The following is a 23,462-nucleotide window of genomic DNA, read 5'->3' as shown; positions in this document are numbered from 1 at the left end:
AACCCCCTACGCTAAGGTACTAAGGTTGACATTATCAACGAAAGTAGTAGTTGGCATCGTTCCATCCAGTTATAAATAGCACCATATGCACGAAACGGAACCAAATGAATAGTAATACTGATACTGTAAATGTGTTTTTTTTTATAGATAAACAATGTAGTGCGTCTTCACTGCTACGTACTTCTATTGCCAAACACACTGTTTCAACCCTGCTCTTTTCCAGAACATAAGTGTTGTTGTACTTTTTCGTGCATACTGAGACTGAGGCCCAAGGTTAAACTTATTCTTCCCTGGCGATGGTTTGCGACCTCGGAATGCTTTTTCACCGTTATAAATAGTAGCAAGGCGCAAATGCGTCGGTCGGTACGCAGTGTGGTTCAATATACATATTCACCAAAGTGAAACTATTCCTCCCCAACGAAGCTTCCCAATCTCGGAATGCTTTTTTTTACCGTTATAAATAGTAGCAAGGCGCAAATGCGTCGGTCGGTACGCGGTGTGGCACACTTACATATTCACAAGAGTGATAAGTCTGGGTGGTGATGTCAGCTCAGGGACGCCAGCACGCGCCATTGACGTCATCTTTCCCGCCAAAATTCCACCTGCCAAGATTACTCATTAGCCAATGATGTCCCTGGAGTCTGCTGACCTATCTCGTCAAGAATACACGTGTATGAATCACGTGTGAGTTTTTCAAGACTGTCTACTTAGAACACAACTCGTGAATAAAAACTCCTTTTTTCCCTCTGTCTACAATGAAAATCTGACGTTCCCAAAGAACACTAGAGCCGATAGCAATAAGTAACGTCACGCTTTTCAAGACCGTCTACTTTGAGCACAACTTGTGGATAGATAAAGAAACTCACGCCGCTGGCGCTTCATTAAAAAATCTTTTTTCTCTCTTTGTCAACCCTGAAAATCTGACATTCCCAAAGAACACTAGAGTCGATAGGAATAGGTGACGTCACGCTTTTCAAGATGGTCTACTTAGAGCACAACTTGTGGATAGATATAGAAATTGACGCCACTGACCCTTTGTTTAAAAAGGTCCTTTTTTCTCTTTGTCGACCTAATGAGCTTTTATCACCTCCTTGGTCGACTCTAAAAATCTGACATTACCAAAGAACACTAGAGAACCAAGTGACGTCACTGGCATCAAGTATCTTTTCTTTTCTGAATGCAGTGTCCTTCGTTTTTGAAAGTCGATCAATGGCAAATTGGCCCACGCCTTTAATTCCTGCCCTGGCTTCAAACTTTATGAATTACCCGCCCACCCTGCACATCCTTGTCATATTTTCGCCAGGCTATTTTTACGTGCTTGTCTTTTACTCTCTTTTAGCACACAATATCCATAAAAATCTGATCCATAATCCCTTTGTCTGCTTCGCTCTTTTGTCCACGGTTCCAGTTATTGATATATGCAAGGAGGTTTAAAAAAACACCCTTTTTTAACATCCTTGATTTATGCTTGTATGCGGCCTCGCCGATCGACAAGTGATGACGTCACGTCGTCAATGGCAACAACAGGCCTTTAACTAACGACAGAAGGTGTGTAGGCGTAGTTCATTTTCTTCCATGATTAAAAATTCATCTCAGTGTGGGTAAGCGATATCGATATATCCCAGGTTGTCAGGTAAACCGCATCGTGTTTGCTTCTAAATTTAACCCGCACCAACAGGAAAAAAAAGGTACGAAATGACAGATTAAGTACAGGTACTTAGACATGATGACGCAACTGCGACGGTGTATGCACCGGTCCATGAAATCTAATGGGGGTGGGGGTTGGGGGTTCGGGGCTGTACTGGCTCTCGAATTTTTAAAAAGGCCAAGGTTGTATTCTTTAGCCTGAGTATACCAACCTCCGTAGTGACCGCTGGCTCAGTACTTTCGCTTGCTAACCATGGAGAAAGTAGACGCACTGAGCCAGCGGTCACTACGGAGGATGGTACTCAGGCTACGTATTCCTTGGCCCAGAAGTAACAATTCTCCAAGCGAATACTGTGTCGTTTTTAGTAATGTAGGTTTTAAAATCGTACTCGATATTCTGTATGCACATACAATCAGTTAATCTTTATATGTTAGAATTTAGATTATTTACCCATTTTCAATCACTCCATATATTTGATTTTGTTCTTGCAACCCTACCTCTGCTTGGAAGGTACCGAAGGAACTGCCAGTGTAGCCAAAAATAGAATGATTATCTGTAGATGGCACAACTTAATGATGTTCCTAGAAGAAAGGAAAACGACATCACAACCATAGATCAACCGCTTAACAGGTATATTCTGCCTCACCACCCCCGGACATGTTTAAAAATGGGATACCCCAGCCTGCGGATAAAAAACACAGAAGGTGGGATAAAATAAACTATCGTGGGCCCAAAATAGTGTCATCTAAGCTCCTGCACTCTAGATTTTTTAAGACGCGCCTCAAGGAAACCCAGAAAAAGGCTAGCAGAAGAACAAGTAGACAAGAAATCCAAAACAAGCATCGCACGCAGCAAAAAGCCAATGGCTTAGGGCGACTCTAAAAAAAGGCCAGCGCATAACAGAAGAGGAAGAAACTGTCAAGCTTGATGGGTACGTAACCATGGTGATGTAATCCTATCAGAAATACTGCGGTTATGTAAGTATCAGGATAATCATAGAAGGCTTGTTTAGCGGGGAGCGTGTGTGACGAAAACAGATCGCTTGAACCATCGAAGCCTATTTGACATAAAGGCTGTGCTCTACAGATTACTTTTATGGAAGTGTGAATGTTACGCTAAAGTGAATGAAATGATGAAAGTACTATATATAGGTTATGTTGAATGGTCACGTCGTGCACGGAACCATTTAAGCTATTCTGTGTAGTTTTGTAGTCGATTTAGAGATGTATATTTTGTATGAAGTGGAATCAAGTCTGTTACTAAAAAAATTAAACGTTATGTCGCAGGAAAGAAATAATAATACGGCCACTTAATTAACATACAGAGATCCGAGTCCCTATCAGTCTATGACTTTTTTTTTCAGATGGCCTCGCTGAAATTAAGCGCAGGCCGAGCTGCCCCGCAAACGCCGGCCGGGCTGCTAAAAATCGGTCGAGGCCCGCATAATCGCCCAAACGCCGGTCATACTCCGGCCGAAAATGTCCATTTGGTGCTCGCCAACAACTCGGCCGAGCTAAATTCTTGATTTGTAAAGGGGGCTTAAGGAGTACAGCTTGCCAAGGGTAGTCATCAGCCACTGGTAGCCAAACACACTCCTAGGCCGGCTTCTGACTCCAATTGCAGCTTTTGATCCTATCTTATGCTACCGTAGGATCTGCTTGGTGATTACTTGAACCAAGGAGCTTTTATCAAAGCTCCAGCAAGGAGCTTTTATCAAAGCTCCTTGCTGGAACCGAGCATTAGATTTAGGCGATCGCCCCAAAATCGTTCTGTCGACGTGGACTGTAACCTTTGAGTCATGGGTCAACACAGTATCCACGGGCCACATGGGCCCAAAGCTCCGAGAGTCCGACAGGCGAGACCCTGAGAAATGTTACTATTTTGCCTTCCTACATCTGCTTGGAGACTAGCCTTGCAGTCTGACCTGTGACTCAACTCCTGTCTTCTATCAGGTCAAAGGTCGCGCTAATCAGCTCGTACGTATGTTGTTAGGTGACAAAATGGGGCTGTGACGTCAAGCGTTAGTGGGCAGGGACGCATGAAAGCACGTAGAACAAAACAGACAGAATACCACTGCACAACTTCGGCATATTTTCTATTCAAAACACAATAGTGATTTGATCATACTGACGTCATAAACTCTGGTTTACAAACAACTTAAGACAGTCATAAACATGCTTAAGGCAGTCATATATGTACATAGCGACACGGGAAGTCTGGATAGGGACAAGTTTTTTGAAGAAAAAGAAGAATAGATGAAAGACTACATGGAATTCACGAATCATTTTAACAATGTTGCAGCATGGCAGACCAGTACTGTATCCGTCCGGGCAACGTCCGCTTGTCACCCCAGTCTGCGTTGCGTAAAGGTGTGACTTGTCCTTGTGTGACCGATTTGTCAGAGGTTGTTGCCGAACAGCTTTACCCTTTTAATTGTGCAGGGCGGTGTCCTGCACACCTTTACACCTTTGTTCCACCTCGTGAGTCACCTGGGCACGAGGCACGACACACACACACACACCGTATATAACTCAGCAGACAATATCAGATGAAAACTGCGGACCCCACCCCCACCCCGCCCCACATATGACCCTGTCAGTCAGCGTTGCGCCTAAGAACTTGTAGAAGGTCAAGTACGAGCCTTATTGGCTTTTGGCACACCTGTTCAGGAGCCAGAAACACCATCCATACAATAATTGCCCCATAATCCTTGTACCCTGAGAGCGCTATACACGTTCCTCGGTCATGTAATGGGTGGATCGATGAAGATTAGACATCCAGGTAATGAGATACGCAAAGTAACAGGTACTCAAGCAACTGGATAGATTTTAGAAATGGCCAGCGTTTCAGGTAGCATCCACAACCTTTAGTCAGTGACTGACTGCGTACGGGTGATCTCCAAATGGGCGGTGTCTTAAATGCCTAGGTAAAACCATATGCATGGAATATTCCATATTGTGGTGACCCCTTAATCTCCAAGCAGATCCACGGTGCCGTTTGACTCCCTTTGGCCGGCTATACTCCTTGGCCAGCTTTGATACTATCTTATGTCACCGTAGGATCTGCTTGGAGATTAGTGACCCCTTGCCCTCCCTACAGACATGAGTTCCCTTTGGCTTTGCACAGATAGGTGCATTGTACCACCTATAATAGCATGACAGTGCCGATTTTATTCTTGAGTTGAGCCAACCATCCAAAGCTGCTACGGGTCACCGAACTGGGACAGACGCACACGCGCGGCCGTGACAATTAGCATGTTCCAGTTGCTGGGCGTCACCCTTGGTTACATGGGCAACATTGCCTGTGACGTCAAGGCAACGCCCATGTAACCTACGTCAATCAAGTAGTGTGTCGTGAGGTCCGTACGGTTGTTTACGATTACTCGGCATTGTATATGTATACCTTCGTTTGTTTGTGTCGTGTGTTTGCGCGGACCCCTGACTTTTGTTAGCAAGTCCAGGAAATGGGGTAGCCTCCTTCGCTGACGTCTTGGAGCGCCGACGTTTTTCTTGGAGGGGGGAAGCTAAGGTTCTCTATAATACCAGGGGAGGGAGGCGGTGGCAAAACTCCCTCTCCCGTCTGGAATTAGAAAATCTTAGCCCACGATGAAAAGTTCTGAAAATCGAGAATCTCCACTAACAACCAGCCCCACCCCAGCCCAAATAAACGTCATGGCCCCCAGAAGTACACTAGCCAGAGGTGCCACTAGATGTGATGTATCATTGGCAGCCAATAATCTCCAAGCAGATGTGACCTAAGCTAAATTGATACACATTAAACAATAAACTACGTTATTTCACGGAAAATGGGGAAGGCTAGACAAGGGATGGAATGAATACGTGGGCAGAAAAGAGGAAGAGCGACTTATTGTTCTAATCAAATAGAACGAAGATATCACTCTCATTTGTCTCATACGACTTTCCTAAACCATTCAAGTCTCGTGCTGCCGAAACTTGTTCTTCTCTTCTTTTCTTCAAGCGATGTTAAAGTGTAAGTGATGGGACTGCACTTTGACGTACGTGTAGCTCCAATGGGGCTCCTCAGATCCCTGCTAATCATTAGTGTACATGTAGCCTGGAGTCCAGTACTGTTAGCTTTGGTCCGCTCCCAAAGGTCGCTACCAAAGCTAACAAGACTATCATTAGGGAGACGATTTATGAAGGCTTTTGTACTTTTGTACGTCCAGCTTTCAAAATTGAATACTAAAGTACATGATACATGCGTCCTTCCTTTGGACAAGGCCGTGATATGGCATTAGGCCACAGTAAGTAAATTCTTTCGATGACATTCTTTATAGGCTCCGAATTGACCGTGTGAGCGCAAACAAGGTGGATAAAAAAAAAGACGCCTGCATGAAATTTTTAAAATAGAGACCCTAAGCGTTGTAACAAAAATGGCTATGGAAACGGATAGAAATGGTATCGTAGAAACCAGTTTTCGATTGCTGTATTCCAGGAGTAACACTAGAGTCGTAGACTGATCGATCAATATTACTTACATTGCAAGTTGCTGCAAGCACGCTCACGGCTACCACACTACAGTGTCGCTTCTATAAATACAACCAAGGCTATCCCGGGACATGCATTGTTTTCTCGTTTGACCATCTCAGGAGGAAAGCAAAGTCTCTTTTTTCACAATCAAGAAAAAACTCAATGCGCGCTGATGTCATCCATGCAATTTACTTGCTGTAGCCGTACAGGTGGGTCAAGACATTTTAATAGCCATTAAGAGAAGTCACAGGTGCACTCACTGAGCACAAGTGCAGCTTCTGAAAAATCACCAAGACTTGAAGTTGTTTTACATGACAGGCGATATGCCATTAAGGGTAGACGGTAATTGGCAAGAAATTTTAATAGCCATTTAGAGAAGCCACAAGTGCACTCTATGCGCACACAAGTGCACATGTGCAGCCTCTTAGATATCACCAAGTTGTTCAGCCGTCTTGATAAAGGAGCAACAGACAGGTACAAGAACCACCGAGATGAACGAGAAGACAGCTGTGCCCTCGACGAGTTTTGTCTCGAATCTCGTACTCATGAAAAGACTTTTATGTCATTAAGAAAATGATAGGAACATTGGGAACGAAGATCAGGACGCTAATGGTGATAGGTAATGATGAATGTACGTTATAATGAGAGACAGTTAGCGTTGAAGTTAAAATGCAGCTGGTGAAGGTTGTGATTGTTGGTTCTTTTTCAATGCAGTAGAGTATATTTGATATTCCCCTGTCTCGAGATAGCCTCTACCAGACTCCCGTCCGGCCGAATAAGGGGACTTTGGCCATGTTAGGAATAAAAGACTAGTAGGAGTTTATTGTCCTAGGAGTATAGGTCGCAAACTGTACTCATCTGGCGTGCTTTCTGGCTTATTTGGTCAATCTTTACAGCGACCTGTGGAGCCTGGTAGAGGCTAGTCTAGAGACACCCGTTTGCCATGTTCTGCTATAATTATCTCCATGAAAAATGGAGGTATAGTTTTGGATGTGCCTGTACGTGTGTGTCTGTATCTTCGTGTGTTTCTGTTTCAACCTTGAAGGTTATGCTGTAAACTTAAGAGCTACTGCGTCAAAGGAGCACAGTATACAACCTTTCATTGTGCAGCCTTTGCGGATAGTGATCTATCAGCAGAAATACCTTGACCTCAGAGAGTCACACATGATATTTCAACCTCTCGCATATAAGCGATAACAATGGATGTAGGGCTTTAAAAAACAACTAGAGTTTTAGACTTTCCTTAGTATTCCTCCACAAAGCTATTTCCGTAGTCAATTCAGGTGGTTATACTTCGTGTTACATGTAAAGCAGGTGGGTCCCAATTCATTGAATAGTGGTTCACCATGTCAGATATACGATCAAGGAATCAAAAGGCTCCATTAACGACGTACATGTAACATAATAGCGGTGATACCACCTGTCAAGCAATCGGACAGGCTGTCAGGCCTCAGAGAAAATCTCACCGCCCACACAGACACAGTAGGTAGCTACTCGTTATGTCCGTTTATTTTACAAGATTGAAACCTCCATGGTGTTACGTAAGTTTGAAAGTAGAGGTCAGAAACCCACATGTTGGGTTTTCGTATTAAGGTAAATCGTTATCTTCTTCGGGAGATGTAATGTTCGTTGTACGAGTTGATACTAGTAGATGCTTTTTTCAAGATTGGAATCTCCTTGGGGTTACGTAAGTTTGACGGTAGAGGTTAGAAACCCACAATTGGGCATTCGTATTAAGATGAAACATAATCTTCGGGAGATGTAATGTTCGTTGTACATGTGAGTTGATAGATCATATTTTACAAGATTGAAATCTCCTTGGTGTTACGTAAGTTTGAAGGGAAAGGTCCAAATGCCACATGTTGGATTTCGTATGAAGATGAAACATTATCTTAGGGAGGTTTAGTGTACATGAGAGTTGATGGATTAAGTATATATCTCGCTATCACATTTGATGATTTAAACAACATTAAAAATGTTTCGCATTGAACAAGGGATGTTCTTGTCATGACAAACCTTAGACGTAAACACATTTCAAAAAGCCTGTTATTTACGTTTTCTTCACTTTTGTCGGTTTAAGAAATTTTGAATATGCAGTATAAGAGTAAATCACAATGAACGTCTATCTTCAAGCAGATGTTGCGGATGTGTGACGACGTTTTCGCAATTGTGATGACGTTTTCTGACAGACCCCTGCCGCAACATAGCTGACAAGGAGGCGAGATGGTATTGTGGTTATAATGTTAATGACTTTAAATCTGTCTTTATGGTATGATATCTACCATAACGTCAACTGCCACGATTCCATTGTTATACCATTCGCAAGTTACCTTACCGTCTATGATTTCCTCGTTCTACTCGCGTTATACCAATCCTCCCCCAAGAATCGTTGCCTACTCCACTGTAACATCTGCTTGAAGATCATGTATATACATCCTTGTTACCCAAAGATGTGTAGGCGGACAGCGGTGTGACATATGGTCAGGCCCTGAGGGGAAAATGATGGGAAAATCATTTTAATCAACCCCATAATCTACGGATAACCAGACGAGTCAATTTACACCCTGTAACTTCAAAGTTGGCATTTATCGTTACACAACCGTGTATATATACGCCTCTTTGGGACATTATATTGTTATGAGATCTTTGGACTATCTGTTAGCAAAGTGTATGGAAGTAGTGGGGAATGGAAAGACTTGGAACTAACGAGATTATATCTTCAAATAAATGGAAGGATGAGAAGACATGCTGATGGAGAGAGCAGGGGCCACCGAATGATATTGTAGAAAGAAGAACGAAGGCTGGAGAAATGCAAGGTTTCAACTTATAAGCTATCTTTATGATATAATTTTACTCTTTATATTAAAACTATCATCTTTGTATTAGGTTCAAGCGTAGGGATAGCACAACGTCAACTGCCATCATTCTATCAATATATATCATGTACGTTGAGACAGCCACATTAAAACGGTGTTAAGAGCTTCTGGAGAATGTTTTGAACACCTGGATACCTGAAGTGTGTATACCTACCATGGGGATCAGTGGATATGCATATTGTTACATTCTTAGGAGCTAGTAAACCCGATATGAAATAATGACAGGCAACGTTATATTTAAATGCCAGACAATGACATTAACAGACCGCACGTTGCCGTTAGACATGCCTGAGGTCCTAATACAATAAAGTATTTTCGAGACTTAAATTTCCCTTCTGCTCTGTGAGATGTTATTAAGCAGTAGACATGGAAACATTTGGCTGTTGTTAGTAGCCATAGAGACCTTGAGTAGCTCCTTGTGGAAGAGTTGTGTTGATCAAACCGGTACAAAAGCTAGTCGCGTCACCAATAGCCAAGGGCTGGTCTCAGCGCTTCAGAATTTTAGAATGAAAGTAGGGATTGACACGACATAAGCTCCTGCTGCGGAAAGGGGTCGAAGTCATTGCTTTTAAATTGGCTTCTTCTTCCCCTACGGGTTTCTCTGTATGATTTCTGCTATGGCAACAGCATTCAGTCAACTGGGGTGCGAAGAAGGGGAAGGTCGCTTAGCAACTAGGAAAATGTACGAATCTATTGCCACACCTAAATCTCCAAACAGATGTCGGGGGTAGTTTTCTGACCGTGGTGAGCTTTCCTGACAATCCCTTGCCCAATGGTAGTGACCTGTAAGGGAACTCGCCCTTTCAGGAAATGTTACGATTTTCACCCCATCATCTAATTGAGGATCGATTTAATGTAAACTTTAAAAGGAGGTATACGGTGGAAGTACATCCTCTAGCCTAGCCCTCCCCTTCAGAGTTGCAACCCCCTCCCGCGTTTAACAGGTGCATGACAATGACAGGTGCATGACATTGACAGGTGCCGTGTGACGTCACGTGACAGGTGTATGTATGTGTGTGCACCGAGCCCCGCTGCATGCTGGGACGGACACCAGGGCTTCCGTCCACAGTAATATTGGTCACGACTTTCCGGTAGCAGTGTCTCTGATCGACACGCCGGAACAGACACCCGGCATATATGGTAGCGCAGGAGCGCGTGTGTGTCGTGCCTTGCCTTCAGACACGATCTGCCTTTAAAGGAGGGCGGCAATTATTGCAGTCCGAACACATCAATCATGCACAAATCGCGCTCCTTTTCCGTACGTGCGCGCTGCTTCATTCACAACTCATCTACTCAAGGCCTTCCTTAGGGGGTTATGGATAGTAGGATTCGTCAAAAATATACCTATGATGGCTAAAATCCTCTGACAAATCATTCTCCCTATAGCCAGTGTATTTTAAGTTTCGTGGTTGCTTTTGGTTGATCTCCAAGCAGTTGAAGTGTTTTGCTTAAAGTCTTTTTAGAAGTGCTCCTGTTTTACTTCCCCTGAAGTAAAGAAATAAGTACTTCTATTAAAGAGAGGGACTAAATGCCACAGCGACACGCGAAAAATCTGGCTGGAGACAACCACTTCATCGCTACTCCGGGGATTCTAATGTAATAAGGATTTTCTTATAACATTTATTCTATTGTTTACAACAGCTATACGCTGCGTTTGATTCTTTTATCTATGGCACGTGGGGTAGAGTGCTCTAATTTGATACCATAGTGATAGCACGTGGATCACGTATCTTCTATCCCATCCTTTGACATCCCATTCGTTAAGAAACCAAAAGCAGTCATCTTTTACATAATTTCTACAAACTGTACCGGTAAACTCTACTTAGAAAACGAAATCAAGTTTTACGGCGTGGGAAGCTATATCATTTCATCATTTCCTGGATACAATGTACATCCAAAACAAACCGGCTAGGAAGTCGTTTCACTCGAGAATAAAGACGTATAATACCATATCCATATCATTTTCACGACGTTCCTTTTCATTTTCCTCCGTCTCCAAGAAGTCGTGGCCTGCTTTTTCCGCCGTCTTCGGTTGCTCAGGTGCGGAAATCGCGAAAGTATCCCCTTATGATCCTGTCCGCTTTCTGTGATCTCCATGGTTATGAGTCAGAAAAATGGAACAGCCGTCACGACTTTAAGTTTAACTACCCTCCTTATACTGAAGATCACATGTAGACATAGGGCCCAATTCAGTTTCTTACGTGTGCATTTTCTATGTCTTTCTAGTGGTTCACATTTCGTTCCCTATGTAAGAGTCCATTTAAGGACTAGTAGATTAGGTTTTCATTCCTTGGAATATCCTGGCACTGATCTGTAACTGTATCTATATCCTATACATCAAATGGAAGAACGTTCTAGTTTGGGGATAGCATTGCTTTAGACATACATACATGTACTGTAGTATATTATGTACGCAATGTATAAAGGAAACACCCGTGGAGGAAACTTAAGGAAGGCTATTAGTATCCAGGGATGATACAAATTGAATTCACATCTAGAAACGCGATGCAATTAGCATCCGCTTCTGTCTTATGGATCGATTCTCCCCTCCCTGGTTGTGATACTGCTGAGATATTACATAAAGAGAAAATACTGTTGGCGCCACGCTCGCTCTGAGCCAAGATGGTTATTTCCTCTCCTAAAAGTACTATGACTGAAAAGTACTAAGCCATGATGTCGATTTGATTATTAGATGGCATCCTCTGGGAATCTCGAAACCGATGCGAGGGTGCGAATAAAAAAAAAAGTTTGGCTAAAAAAATAGATCCTTTCATTATGAAATCAAAGTGGTCAGGAAGGTTGAACAAATGACTGGACACACAGAACATACCAGTAGTACATGTATACCAAACAATAGATTCTACATTTTTGTTCTTTCACGTTGTAATGTTCCATGACAGTAGTATACATTTTCCGGTATTTATTTTTGCAATCCATTGAATATACTGTATCTGCTTATTTTGAAGCTTCTTTGTCCTATTTAGAGTATGGTTGAAAACTTTTTTTCAAAATCTTATTTCAAATTCTGAAAACGGCCGAAAAATTGATGCGCCCGCGGATGTCATCCATATAATCAAATAAACATAGCCTAGATAGCCTGGTTTACCATTCTCCTCCGGTATAAAGCAGAACGTAACCATAGACTGCAGGTTCGGTAAATAGTGACGATGCGCAGATCGCGGGCAAAACCGGTTTGCAAAAGGGAATGTATCGAGATTATGAGTAGATTTTTTCAAGAGATATCATTTGCATATATAGTGCGTACAGATGCTTTGATATAGGTGTGCATGTGTACGCTGGGTTGGGGTGAAACTGGTGTCAATGATTCCCTCTGTGAATCGTACATTTTTAACCGGCTATCCAAAATCTAGTACAGCTCCATAGTGTCCTCACTATTTGCGCGGATGACAGAAAAGACTCGGATTCGGAAGGTATAATCTTGGTATAATACGGCTGAATGTCAGACTAGCATCTTTTCTCGGTTATTAGCAGTGCTTCAATAGCACACACTCATGTCAATCAGGTTCACTTTTAACAAAGGCGCACCTTCTCCCCTCACAGACTGCAAGATGTTATATTTGTAAATCCGTTAATCTTCTTAATTTGCATGCATGTATACTGATAAATATGTATATAACAATTCTCGCTGCTCTACGATACATCAATCACACGCAGTTGCTACGGATGCAACATATCTATTTGCTAAATACTAGTCAGCACATATGAATATATGTATATAGATGGGATAATACATATAAAATAGCCAACTTTATATATACACCCACCATTGACTACTAGTGCTAGCATATTGTCATCTTCCAACATAGCAAAGTCACAGCAGAATAAAGTGGCCTTTGCTTCATGGTTTTGGTAGAACATATTTGACGTCAGTGCTAACGAATCGGTTATAACGAATAGATAATCTGGTTCAGCGCAAAAATGACACAATAGGATGCCGCGCACGCGCCGTTAATGATTGAACTGCATGCACATATTGCATTATCAAAGATGAGCCGGTGACCCAGATATTGTCCATAGCAATAATATATCCCCAGCCATATTAGGCAAGGTAATGCAACGGTAATATGTAACAGAACCTACTAATGGGTTTTAAAAGTAAGCTTTCTGTGACGGTTTCTTCGCTTTATCGTAAGTGTGGCAACCAATAACTTCTTGGGGGTTACTAATTCAAAATGATTATTTTCAAAGCTCCTTGCTGACTACGCTACCACTCACTCGTTGTGCGACCTTTATCAGTGTGAATCTAAATTCGAAGCTTTTAATACCAAACAGCGTTCAGTTGCAAAGTTTGATGTAGCTCACAGAGAAATGTATTAATTTAGATTTAGAAACAACAATATCCAGCCGGAAGGCAAAGTGTAAAGTCGGCACGCTTCTTCTGTCTCCTGGTTATGTGATTTTTCTTCTGTTCGCGATGAAAGTCGAAAGAGGTACCGGTCCCTTTGAACCAATTGCTAAGTCGTTCTGCTGATTATTACTCAACAAATGTTTTCGCTTTTTTCTTGCGGGGCCTCTGATAGCCAGGGGATAAATTTGCATGTCCATGATGACCGCTGCCGATGTTTGAAGTGCGAAATGTTTATCCCCTGTTTTTGTTTTATTTATCTTATGTTTAATGTACACAAAGTGAAGTGAAAACAAGACGTGATCTTGCATTGTTGCTGGAAGATTAGTAACGATTGTTCCGAACAAACCGTAAGAAAGTGCTAAACGACAGGAACGTCTGTTCTCATTTTCTTTCGGATTACCAAGGAGGTTTGCTGAAAGACCGAAAATAAATCAAAGCGCACCGCCCTCTCTGTCCTAAAACGGGGGGATATCGTGCTGTTCTGAAATCGTGGAACATAAAGAACTATTTTGTGGATAGGCACAGCGTGCAGGCTCTTTGTTGTGAAGGCGGTAATGCGCAATTTCAGATTTTCATCAAGCGCCTTGTCCTTATCATATCAAGAAGCTTTCATAAGTTGATGAAAGCCCCTTGGATATACAGTTTTCAAAGGTCTCATCAACTGAATATCGTACTACATGGCACTGTTTCACCTTGTTGGTTTGACATTATCCTAGATTTCGGACTTTCCACACTTTGTATAACGTCCTTGTACCAAGGAGGTTCTTTTTTTAACCCCTTGCTTGTACTGTATCTTGTAAAATGCGTTACCATTTCTGATTTTCTCAACACGTGATCCGCCTCTTTTAAGAGCAAAGTACGTGTTTTGAAATAGATAAACAAGAAGCGAAGCGTCTATGCGTATAGCGTCAAATAAATCAACAAAAGGCGCGTCACTTCACCCCATGTGGTTATGAGTAAAGGACAACATTTAAACATGGATCTTCGTCATTCATACAACGTAAGTTCAACACAACGTGACCGCACTTTCATCCTCTACAAATGTTGGGCAAATAAAGTTGATCGATGGCGCGTATCTGAGTATATGCTACTAATTTGCAATTCCCGCCTCAGATAATATTTGCGCCCAAGATTTCTATGACCGTTTGTTATTTGTATACAGTGTGGTTTGTAGGTGTGTGAAAATAACACAACGGGACAATAATACTGCTGAATATCAGGCTTGATATCAGGCTAGCATATTTTCTCTGGTTGCGCACATTCATGCCAATAAGTTTCACTTTTAGTTGATAGATAATATTTGCACCCAAGATTTCTATGACCGTTTGTTGATGTTGTTTGTAGGACACCGTGTGGTTTGTAGGTGTGTGAAAATAACGCAATGCGACAATAATACGGCTGAACATCAGGCTAGCATCCCAAGTTCCTCAGTGTTAGCACAAACGTCTCATGTCAATCAGGTGCACTTTTAGTTGTCAGGTAATATTTGCGCCAAGATTTCTATTACCGTTTGTTGTTTGTAGGACACCGTGTGGTTTGTGGGCACGTGAAAACAACGCAATGCGACAATTATACGGCTGGATTTCAGGCTAGCATCTCAAATTCCTCTGTTAGCACACAAACGTTTCATCTCGATCAGGTGCACTTTTAGTTGCCAGATGTTATTTGCGCCCAAGATTTCTATGACCGTTTGTTGTTTGTAGGACACCGTGTGGTTTGTGGGCACGTGAAAATAACGCAATGCGACAATAATACGGCTGAACATCAGGCTAGCATCTCAAATTCCTCTGTTAGCACACAGACGTTTCATCTCGATCAGGTGCACTTTTAGTTGCCAGATGATATTTGCGCCCAAGATTTCTATGACCGTTTGTTGTTTGTAGGACACCGTGTGGTTTGTCGGTGTGTGAAAATAACGCAATGAGACAAGCCAAAGCTCCGCCATCTGACATCGTCAATGTCTGCTCGGCCCAGACCTGACTGACGGGCTTAGCGAAACCTGGAATCTAATGATGACGTCAGAGCGCGTTATCCTCGCGTGGAGGGCCATGTAGGGAACGACTTCCGGATTCCTGACATTTTTGCAGCTCCACTTTTGCGGAGTGAAGATATCTCAGTCTGACAAACTTCCTACGTGATATGCAAAGACACTAGAAGTTGTTTATTTGCATTTGACAAGGCTGTGGACTGCTTGTATACGCGGCAAACCATATACGTACCAAGGAGGTGATTTTTTAACCTCCTTGTACGTAGATATCTTCTTCTGACGTGACAGTCACTACATGCGAATACGGAAATCGGATGAATGATGCAGTGTACTTAAATTTTCTTTCGGTTTTGTGCAAACCATTTAAACCCTGTCACTAATAGTGAATACGGAAGTCGCAGGAATGATACACTATATTTTCTTGTTACAATTACCACATACTTTGCCTATGATGTTCATAGTTTGCGGCTACTCCTTTTGGAGAAGGTGAGGCTCCAACAAAGCACAAATTGATGCTGACTCAGACAAGCATTACTGATGAACGTATTTATTTTTCAAATACAAGTATTGACTCGGATTGACGACAAACACAACATACAACAAACACGTCAGATTACTCGTTATTTGCGCGGCGCATCCTGCCTTAGTGTGTGTAAACACCATTGTAATAACATATATCACATATCCTTGGACTGGTAGATCAACTTCCTTCATTCCTAGTTACGTGTAACCATGACGGGGTCATCCAAAAGAAAACAAAAAGTGCACCCCCAAAGTTTGAGATCTTAAGCGCAAAACTCAAGATGCAATTTTCATACAGCATAGATATACATATACCCCCCAGCTAGCCCCTTCGTCTTCACCTTTCGAAAGTCGAGTATTCTATTGGAACAGTGTGTTCGGATGGAAGATCCCACTGTAGTGATGGGGGAGGTGGGATTTGACTCCCCTTCCCCCCAATGCCAGCACCTTGCGTGTACCTCACTGTATAATCAATTACGGGCACGCGAGATATCGACTTGCTCTATCGATGACGTCGACTGTGCAGTGGTGGAAATATAAGATAAGTGGTGCAAACGGAGCGCCCTGCATTCAAGGGTCATGCAGAGCCCGATAATTGCGACATTGGGCAGACAACGTTATAGATGTATCTGTCTCCCAGGGGCAGTCTGCGTTGTCTCTTCCTCCTGTGTTTCAGGAGGATTGGTATGCTCGAAGACAAACAAACAAATAGCCAGACACAATACTTTGTACTTGGAAAATGAGAAGAATGTTAAAGTGTCTGCGTGCACGACGATTTTTCCCTTGTAAAACAGAATCTATCATATCTCGAGGCCAGATTTCCGGAAGGATGAGGAATATTTTTCATTGACCTCACGAACTCTGCGTTTCGGACGGATACCGCTATTCTCATAACGGTGTCCGCTAATACGGGCACAGTCAGTCATATGATATACGGTCAGTCACTCAGTGTACAACATCAGTATACAAATATTTGACGACTTTGTACGCACGTCCGTAGGTGACAAATACAGACCATATTCCGGTAACGTAAAAACGTAATTTGCACCATGACTGTGTGCGGTAGAAATATAGCCTTTATCGTGTTCGGTATCAGCGAGGCCCCGTTCCCCTGTATGGGGCAACCCAAAGATGTGTAACCGGATATGACGTCATGAAGTGACACGCGAGGTGCTTACGTCGCCCGCTGTGTCACGGCAGTCTGGTTAAATATGCATGAATCAATACAAAACGTCTCTTGGAGGGATGTTGTCGCATCCCTTCCCCCAGGAAAGCAGACATAATGACTATATCATCATGGTTTATGCATGATTTGCAGCGTAAGATTGATATTGGTGAGCCGAAGACCAAAAAATCCCGCATGACAAAGGACATCACGAACAGAGATTAGCCGCTTGCTATTTCGTTCCAATGCTCCAAAACACTAGAAGAAACATTAATACAATCTAAATACTGTTTCTTCTATAACGTCCTTAGTTCCAAGAGGATTCACGAATAATCCCTATCTAGGTTCCAAGAGGATCCACGAATAATCCATATCTTGGTTCCAAGAGGATCCACAAATAATCCCGATGTACGTTTCAACAATGGTTTTCTCTGCCCGTCGTTTCAATATCATCATGATTTGTCTTCGTAATAATCCTTCCAATCCTCTCACCCCAGACAACTAATAATTTCGCGTCGCCTTTTTACCCTGGAGAAAATGCCGATTGTTTAGAAATCAAGGGCGCAGATTACTCGAGGCATTGTGATGATAGAAATCTCCGGTAGTCTGCTCGGAAATTCGCACCCCCATGATTGTACAATGCCAACAAGACTACAACGTTTCCATCACCGGAAGGAGAATAGAAGTGACAACAGTCATCAAGTCTGAATAAAGGGACACCTTTTGTCATGGATGTGTCTTGAATGGACAGACACGGCTTGGGAGAGAGAACAGCCCTGCTATAACAGGTACACCCTCTCCCGGGGTTATTATGAAAATATCAGGTGACGTAGGCGGTGGTCTTCCTGCGCCGTGATTGGTCGAGGTTTGTTGACCTTCCACACAACCCTCCCACTTCCCCCGTCGGCTGTTATAACATTGTGCGTAACGTTAGTAGTCAGCAGCAGCGCGCCCGAGAGCAGGCCGCTGTATCTTCACTTTCCTAACAGGAGAAAATATATACAAGAGGTGCCACTGGGAACTAGACGAACTATTCTACTTTGGAATCCCTTCTCCTTACGGATCGCGTTACTTGTGTGGACTGCAGGCTACTTTTGAAAATCATGGACATGAATGTGCGGAGACCCAAACGCCCGGCCAGGACGGCGGAAGACTCTTGCAGCTGCGGCAGCACGCACCCGTGTTCCGGGACGCCGGGTTCCCGGGGAACAGCGGCCAGCCGCATGCGGATCTCCATTCATCCCACCACCGGTGGGCAATTCGAACTAGACGTACCTTGTCATGAGACTGTAGAGGAACTAAAGCGAAGGATATCCAAACAGCTGAAAGTGGCCAAGGACAGAATAATGTTGCTGCATCGGGACAAGTAAGTACCGTCATGATATATGTCTATCTGCACGAGGGTACCCAACTGGGGTGTGGGGGGCCACTTTGGTGTAGCATAGTTTCTGTTGTGTGTAGTCAGTTTCCGAGCTTAGTTTGCATTTCCTTCCCCCTCAGACAACTGAAGCGGGGTTCCTTGGACGAGAACGCCGTGTCAGAAGGAAGTAGAATCACGCTGCTGCCGGCCGTCGAGTCCGGCTTGATCGTAAGTATCCCCGGTCTATGTACTCACTCTGGCTCTGGCGCCCGACAGGAAACAACTCGACACCACCGCACACCGAACAATGACACTCACCCGGGCTAAATATTCCAGGTGTTCTTCTTAGCTAACCGGAGGTGGCAAACGCTAGCATTCGTGATTAATTTCTGTGTGCAGAAACCGTAGATATGTCTGCTTGGGTGGTGTAGAAATATGATGCCGACGTCATAGTGTAAACCTAATGTGTCCGTGCATGCATTGTATAGGCTTCCACCCATGGCAATATATCGGGGATAATGAATGAGCACGGCCTGATCTCCGTGACACACTGTGCTATATTTTGATCCTTTCCTTCTCTCGTTTTTGCAGTCTCAAAGACCAGAACAGACTGTTATGCAGGCACTGGACAGTTTATCAGAAACACAGGTGAGATGCTCACAACTCTGCACGCACGTTATTATTTTCACTCGCGGTTTCGTCCGGGTTTTTCTGAGGAATGTTTTTGTCGCGTCCCTGTGTCGCGGCACAGCCCATCGGGCCCCATGCCATAAGCCCCAGAGCAACAGCCCTGCAGAGGGAAGCTTCATATTAGCTTTCACTCCATTGTGGCCCAGTGTGTATTTTCCCGTGGGCTTGACAAGGCTGACTTATTTGTCACGCAGGCCCGCAGTTCTGTGTGCATAGTATGCCCTACAAGATAGGCTCCAGGGGCAATGGTACAATTTAAGGGGGGTCTAGAGTAGGGTCTAAAGACGAAGTCGTATAAAGTTTGCATCCTACTGTCTTTGGTCATTGAAATTCTTGGTGGAATTAGACTTAGAAACTGATTCTGTGTGTAGAGGTATACAGGACTGCGTAGCTCTGATAGTCATTCGTACCAGCCTATACTATAATAGGGAAGGGCGAAGTCCAGAAAGTGGGACTGGAGTATGATAGGTTAGAAATATCTAGGACGCAGTGACAGGGGAGGGGAAGTTCGCGCGTGTGTGCTGGGGCTAGAGTAGGGGTCAAGCTAAAGTATGCAGCTCTACTAGTTTTCGCGTTGTACAGAGAAAATCGTGTCAAGCCGTCCCCCGACCGGCTCCCCCAGCTTAGCTCTCAGCTGATCCACGCGCTGGCGTCAGCTGCACTTGAGAAATCATCATCCATTATTCAAACCACACTGCCCCTCCCTCCGCTGGCTCGGACGATGGGACAGTCCGGGCGGGGGTGCGACTTCGCAGGAAGCTACGCTTATCGGGTTGCTGCACACGCTGGGCGAACTCTGGTGGCGGGCACAAGGCACGCACGATGCACGACCTGCTGCTCAACTTGCTGCAGATTCACTCACATCCCTAAATAGGGTGCACATTGTCGGTGTTTCTATAAAAATATACACCCATTACAACCTACGAAACTGACTTAAGCATGCACAAGGGGGTGTTATAATCTTTAAGTCATCTGAATGATCTGTGCAACAACGTAGCGATAGACAGTCTAACAGTGACAATATGTTGCTGCAACGTTCAATCGTCAGATATCTGTCTGTAAAGTTCTGAAGATATCCTTGTAGTTTGTGATCAGGAGGGGTGTCCATACTTGATGAGGTGGCAGGCTCTGCACCTATTCTTGCATGTCCTCCTTTCGTCCTGACTACCCAGGGGAAATACAAACACGTCGCCAATGACAAATCGAGCTCTCCTGGGTTATTCAAATGAAAAGATTTTGTTAGATAAAAGGGAGACAACAATGCATTCTTTTCTTTACTTCGTGACAGAAATAGGAGCTGAGAGCAAAGTTGTCTTGGTTGCTTGCCCTGAAAGGACCTTTGTGTTTGGGAAGTTGTGTTTAGGTATGCAAGCAGCTAGAAAGTGCTGCAAACAACTGGCAACCCTGTTCCCAACATGGCGATCGTCCCCTATTTGGGGGGCCGGTGGGGTGTAAAGACTAGAGTCCTGTATTGTGATATGCATAGTTGCTTGGGGTGTTACGGTGGGGCCGATTTAACTTGAAGGGAGACAGGCCGCAAGCTGGCGGGGGAGGGGAGGGGGGTAGCTTTGTATTGCTTTGCCACTTGTGTCCCCTGGTAAGATATTCATCACAATGACGGGGGAATCAAAAGAGTCTGGTCACCTTGAAGAGAGTCCTCTGCAACCAGCAGAACGAATCTGCTTAGCCTAAATAAATACTCGAGAAATCTCCTCTCTGTGCTGGCGCGTAACCTCCTATTTATTGTTGACAGCCCCAAGCGAAGCCACGCCAGTGGTCCACGCCACGCTATTGGGTGTGTAGGTTTGATAAGGGGTAGAATAACCGGGCTAGAGCAGGTCGGGACGGGGAGGGAGCGTGGCTCGGAATGCGTGGCGTCGCTGGAAAAGCGTCCTGATTATGTACATTGTCCTGAGCCGGCGGGGCAATCACTGCTCCGAGATGCAATTGGAAGGTTGAGGTAACCCGAGCTCGAAAGGAGTGCACGTCGAATTGATTGTCCTCGCCCCGCCAACAGTAGCACGGGTCGCCAAGCGTCCAGGGATCTCCCTACACGTCCCCCCTAAACTGTTTCTGGGTTTTCTTCAGGGACAAGGAAATTGGGTTGAAACATTTCTTTTTTTTTTCAGGCACACGATATGCTAGTAGCTACACACCTGAGCCAACATACTAGTGATAACAGACCAAGGGATCCCCTCTCTGCCCCCCCCCCTTCTTTCTACGCTAAAACGTTATGCTATATAGTCTAGTCTGTTCAGTGTTTTTCTTGACAGCTGAGTCTGTACAACACCACGAAAGCTGCAAGGTCGTGCGTCTGGGTTCAACCTAACAAAAGACTCGCCCTGCATGTCATCTGAGCTTGCTGTAGATATCAGCGCAGTTCCTGCCCAGTTTTGTTGATACTTCCCGCGCGTCGTGCTTTGGCAATCCAACCCGCTTCCACCCCGAGGTTACCCCAAGGTTGGGGGTAGGGCCTCACAAAAGGCTGCACTGGCGCGAGACGGGGCTATGTTTGGACTCGGGACGTTTTTAGATTAGAAACACACACAACTGTCTGATGCAAGGGAAAAGTTCTTTTTCGCTGAAACATTTCCTTTCCGTCAGTGTCAGCTAGGAAAATAGCTAACGTGACGCACCTTTTTACAATGTTTCATTGATGGTAGATACCATCCAAGCAGAGGTTAGTGGGCAAGATTGGACCACCTTATCATATGGCCCCGTTTCCTTGCCATCATCTGGTGGGGATAGCGGAAAGAAGTGCATACTAGTATGATAAGAAGGTCACAATCTTTCCCACCAACATCTGCTTGGAGACTAGCTAGCTGCAGGCCCAAAACCGGAAGGAATGTAACCGCGAGTAACCTCCCGAACACACAGACAGACAGCTATGGGAAGGGGTGGGGAGGGTACTGACTGCTGTGGAATGGGGTGGACCAACGTTGTCAAGGACGCCTCTCTAGCTCGACTCTTATTAATTCAGTTTTAGTATAGTTATAGGGACCTGTATACAAATATGAAAAAGAGATTAAAATCAGCGTGGGCAGCGTTCAAAGAGTAAACAAGCGGAGTTTGCCGGGAGACTCTGAGTGACAACACGGTGTTATTACGGATAATGCGATGCCTGACGTCCGTTCCATAAGCCGCGATAATAACTGAGCGGGTCGGAAACACACCGGAAGACCGACCAGGTGATCCCTGAGAGACGGAGCTGCCCATTGTTCGGGGCAAGGCCCGGGGGTGGACGGCTCAGGGCCACAGAAATCAGCTGGGTTGGCAGAAATCCATTACAGCCTTTGTACACAATGTTTATTGAGACTCACCCCCGCAAAGGGTCGCCTGGACCACCTTTCAACCCCATCCCAGAAAAGGAACGATACTATATATGTTGCGTGGCGTTTCTGGTCGTGTATTTCGGTCCTCTAAACCACTGTAGTATGTTTAGGTTTTCGGGGAGTTTCCAATGACTGAGGGAGTTTCCAATGTGTCATGCATTGGTATGGGGATGGTCCAATGGCTTTTTATGCATGCAATCCTCTGCCTGAAAACCGTGTTTAGCTGATTCGATCTAGTCACGCTTTCGATACGGACGAAACTGTGTGCAAAGTTGAAAGTGAACAACGGAACCAAACTGCAAGCCCGTTTTCAGATGTGTGTGCTTTTAGAATTCCAACAACGGAGTCACCTTGCCCCCGCTCGATTTGCCAAAACGTTTAGTGCCAATGCCGCGGTAATAGCTTGAAATAGTTATAGATCGAAGCTGGGCACGTCATGCATTCAGGAGGACGTCAATGTACCTGCAACCAAACCTTCACCATTAGGAGTGAGTAACTGCAAATGTCGTACTTTCAGACCTCGACAAGTTGCAATAACGCGACCGAAATGGAATTAACTTTTTTTGATAAGTCGTGAAAGCAAAGTCAGGCACACGCCTGTGAAAGGGGGTCGCATGTTTGATGCAGCGGGGTCGATTTAAGGCACTGCCTCCCCATAAAGTATTCGGAAAATGTTAGATTAAAGAATTCAGGTGGACCCAACCCTCCAAAACGATCCCGAGGCACCGGCAAGGCCCTAGAGGGTGTAGACACTTGACCTCACCGTGTCAATTATTGAAAGAAAGGTCAATAAATTGTAGACACTCCTCTTTTTTCCTTGTAAATGTTGGATGAAGCTACGAAGCCTCACGTAGCGCGTCTGGTGATTTTTGGTGTGTCCTTTTTGGAAACACCCCTGTGCCTCTCACCGCAGGCATGTGATGCAAACCAGCTGATCAGCTGTGTTAGCATCACCAACAGGCGCCTATGGGCGATGGGATATTTGCGTCTAGCGTCGGGCGTGTATATATCCTTAGTCCGCGG

At 44.3% G+C, this 23,462-nt stretch overlaps 1 protein-coding gene across 1 annotated transcript in view; it reads left to right on the top strand.

Annotated features, from left to right (window-relative positions):
- Positions 1–17,782: 17,782 nt before the first annotated feature.
- The window catches only part of LOC118431420 (midnolin-like), a gene marked incomplete in the record, with an annotated part of 18,488 nt that continues 12,808 nt past the window's right edge, over positions 17,783–23,462 (top strand). Inside the window, 3 exon segments of the mRNA XM_035842640.1 lie at positions 17,783–18,423; positions 18,558–18,645; positions 19,009–19,065. Of these exon segments, the coding sequence (XP_035698533.1) occupies positions 18,161–18,423; positions 18,558–18,645; positions 19,009–19,065 (408 nt within the window).

This window comes from Branchiostoma floridae, chromosome 15 (assembly GCF_000003815.2).
Source record: "Branchiostoma floridae strain S238N-H82 chromosome 15, Bfl_VNyyK, whole genome shotgun sequence".
In the NCBI taxonomy this organism is placed as follows: Eukaryota; Metazoa; Chordata; class Leptocardii; order Amphioxiformes; family Branchiostomatidae; genus Branchiostoma; species Branchiostoma floridae.
The sequence above is the reverse complement of the archived record's forward strand: the minus strand, read 5'-3'. Positions and strand labels throughout refer to the sequence as shown.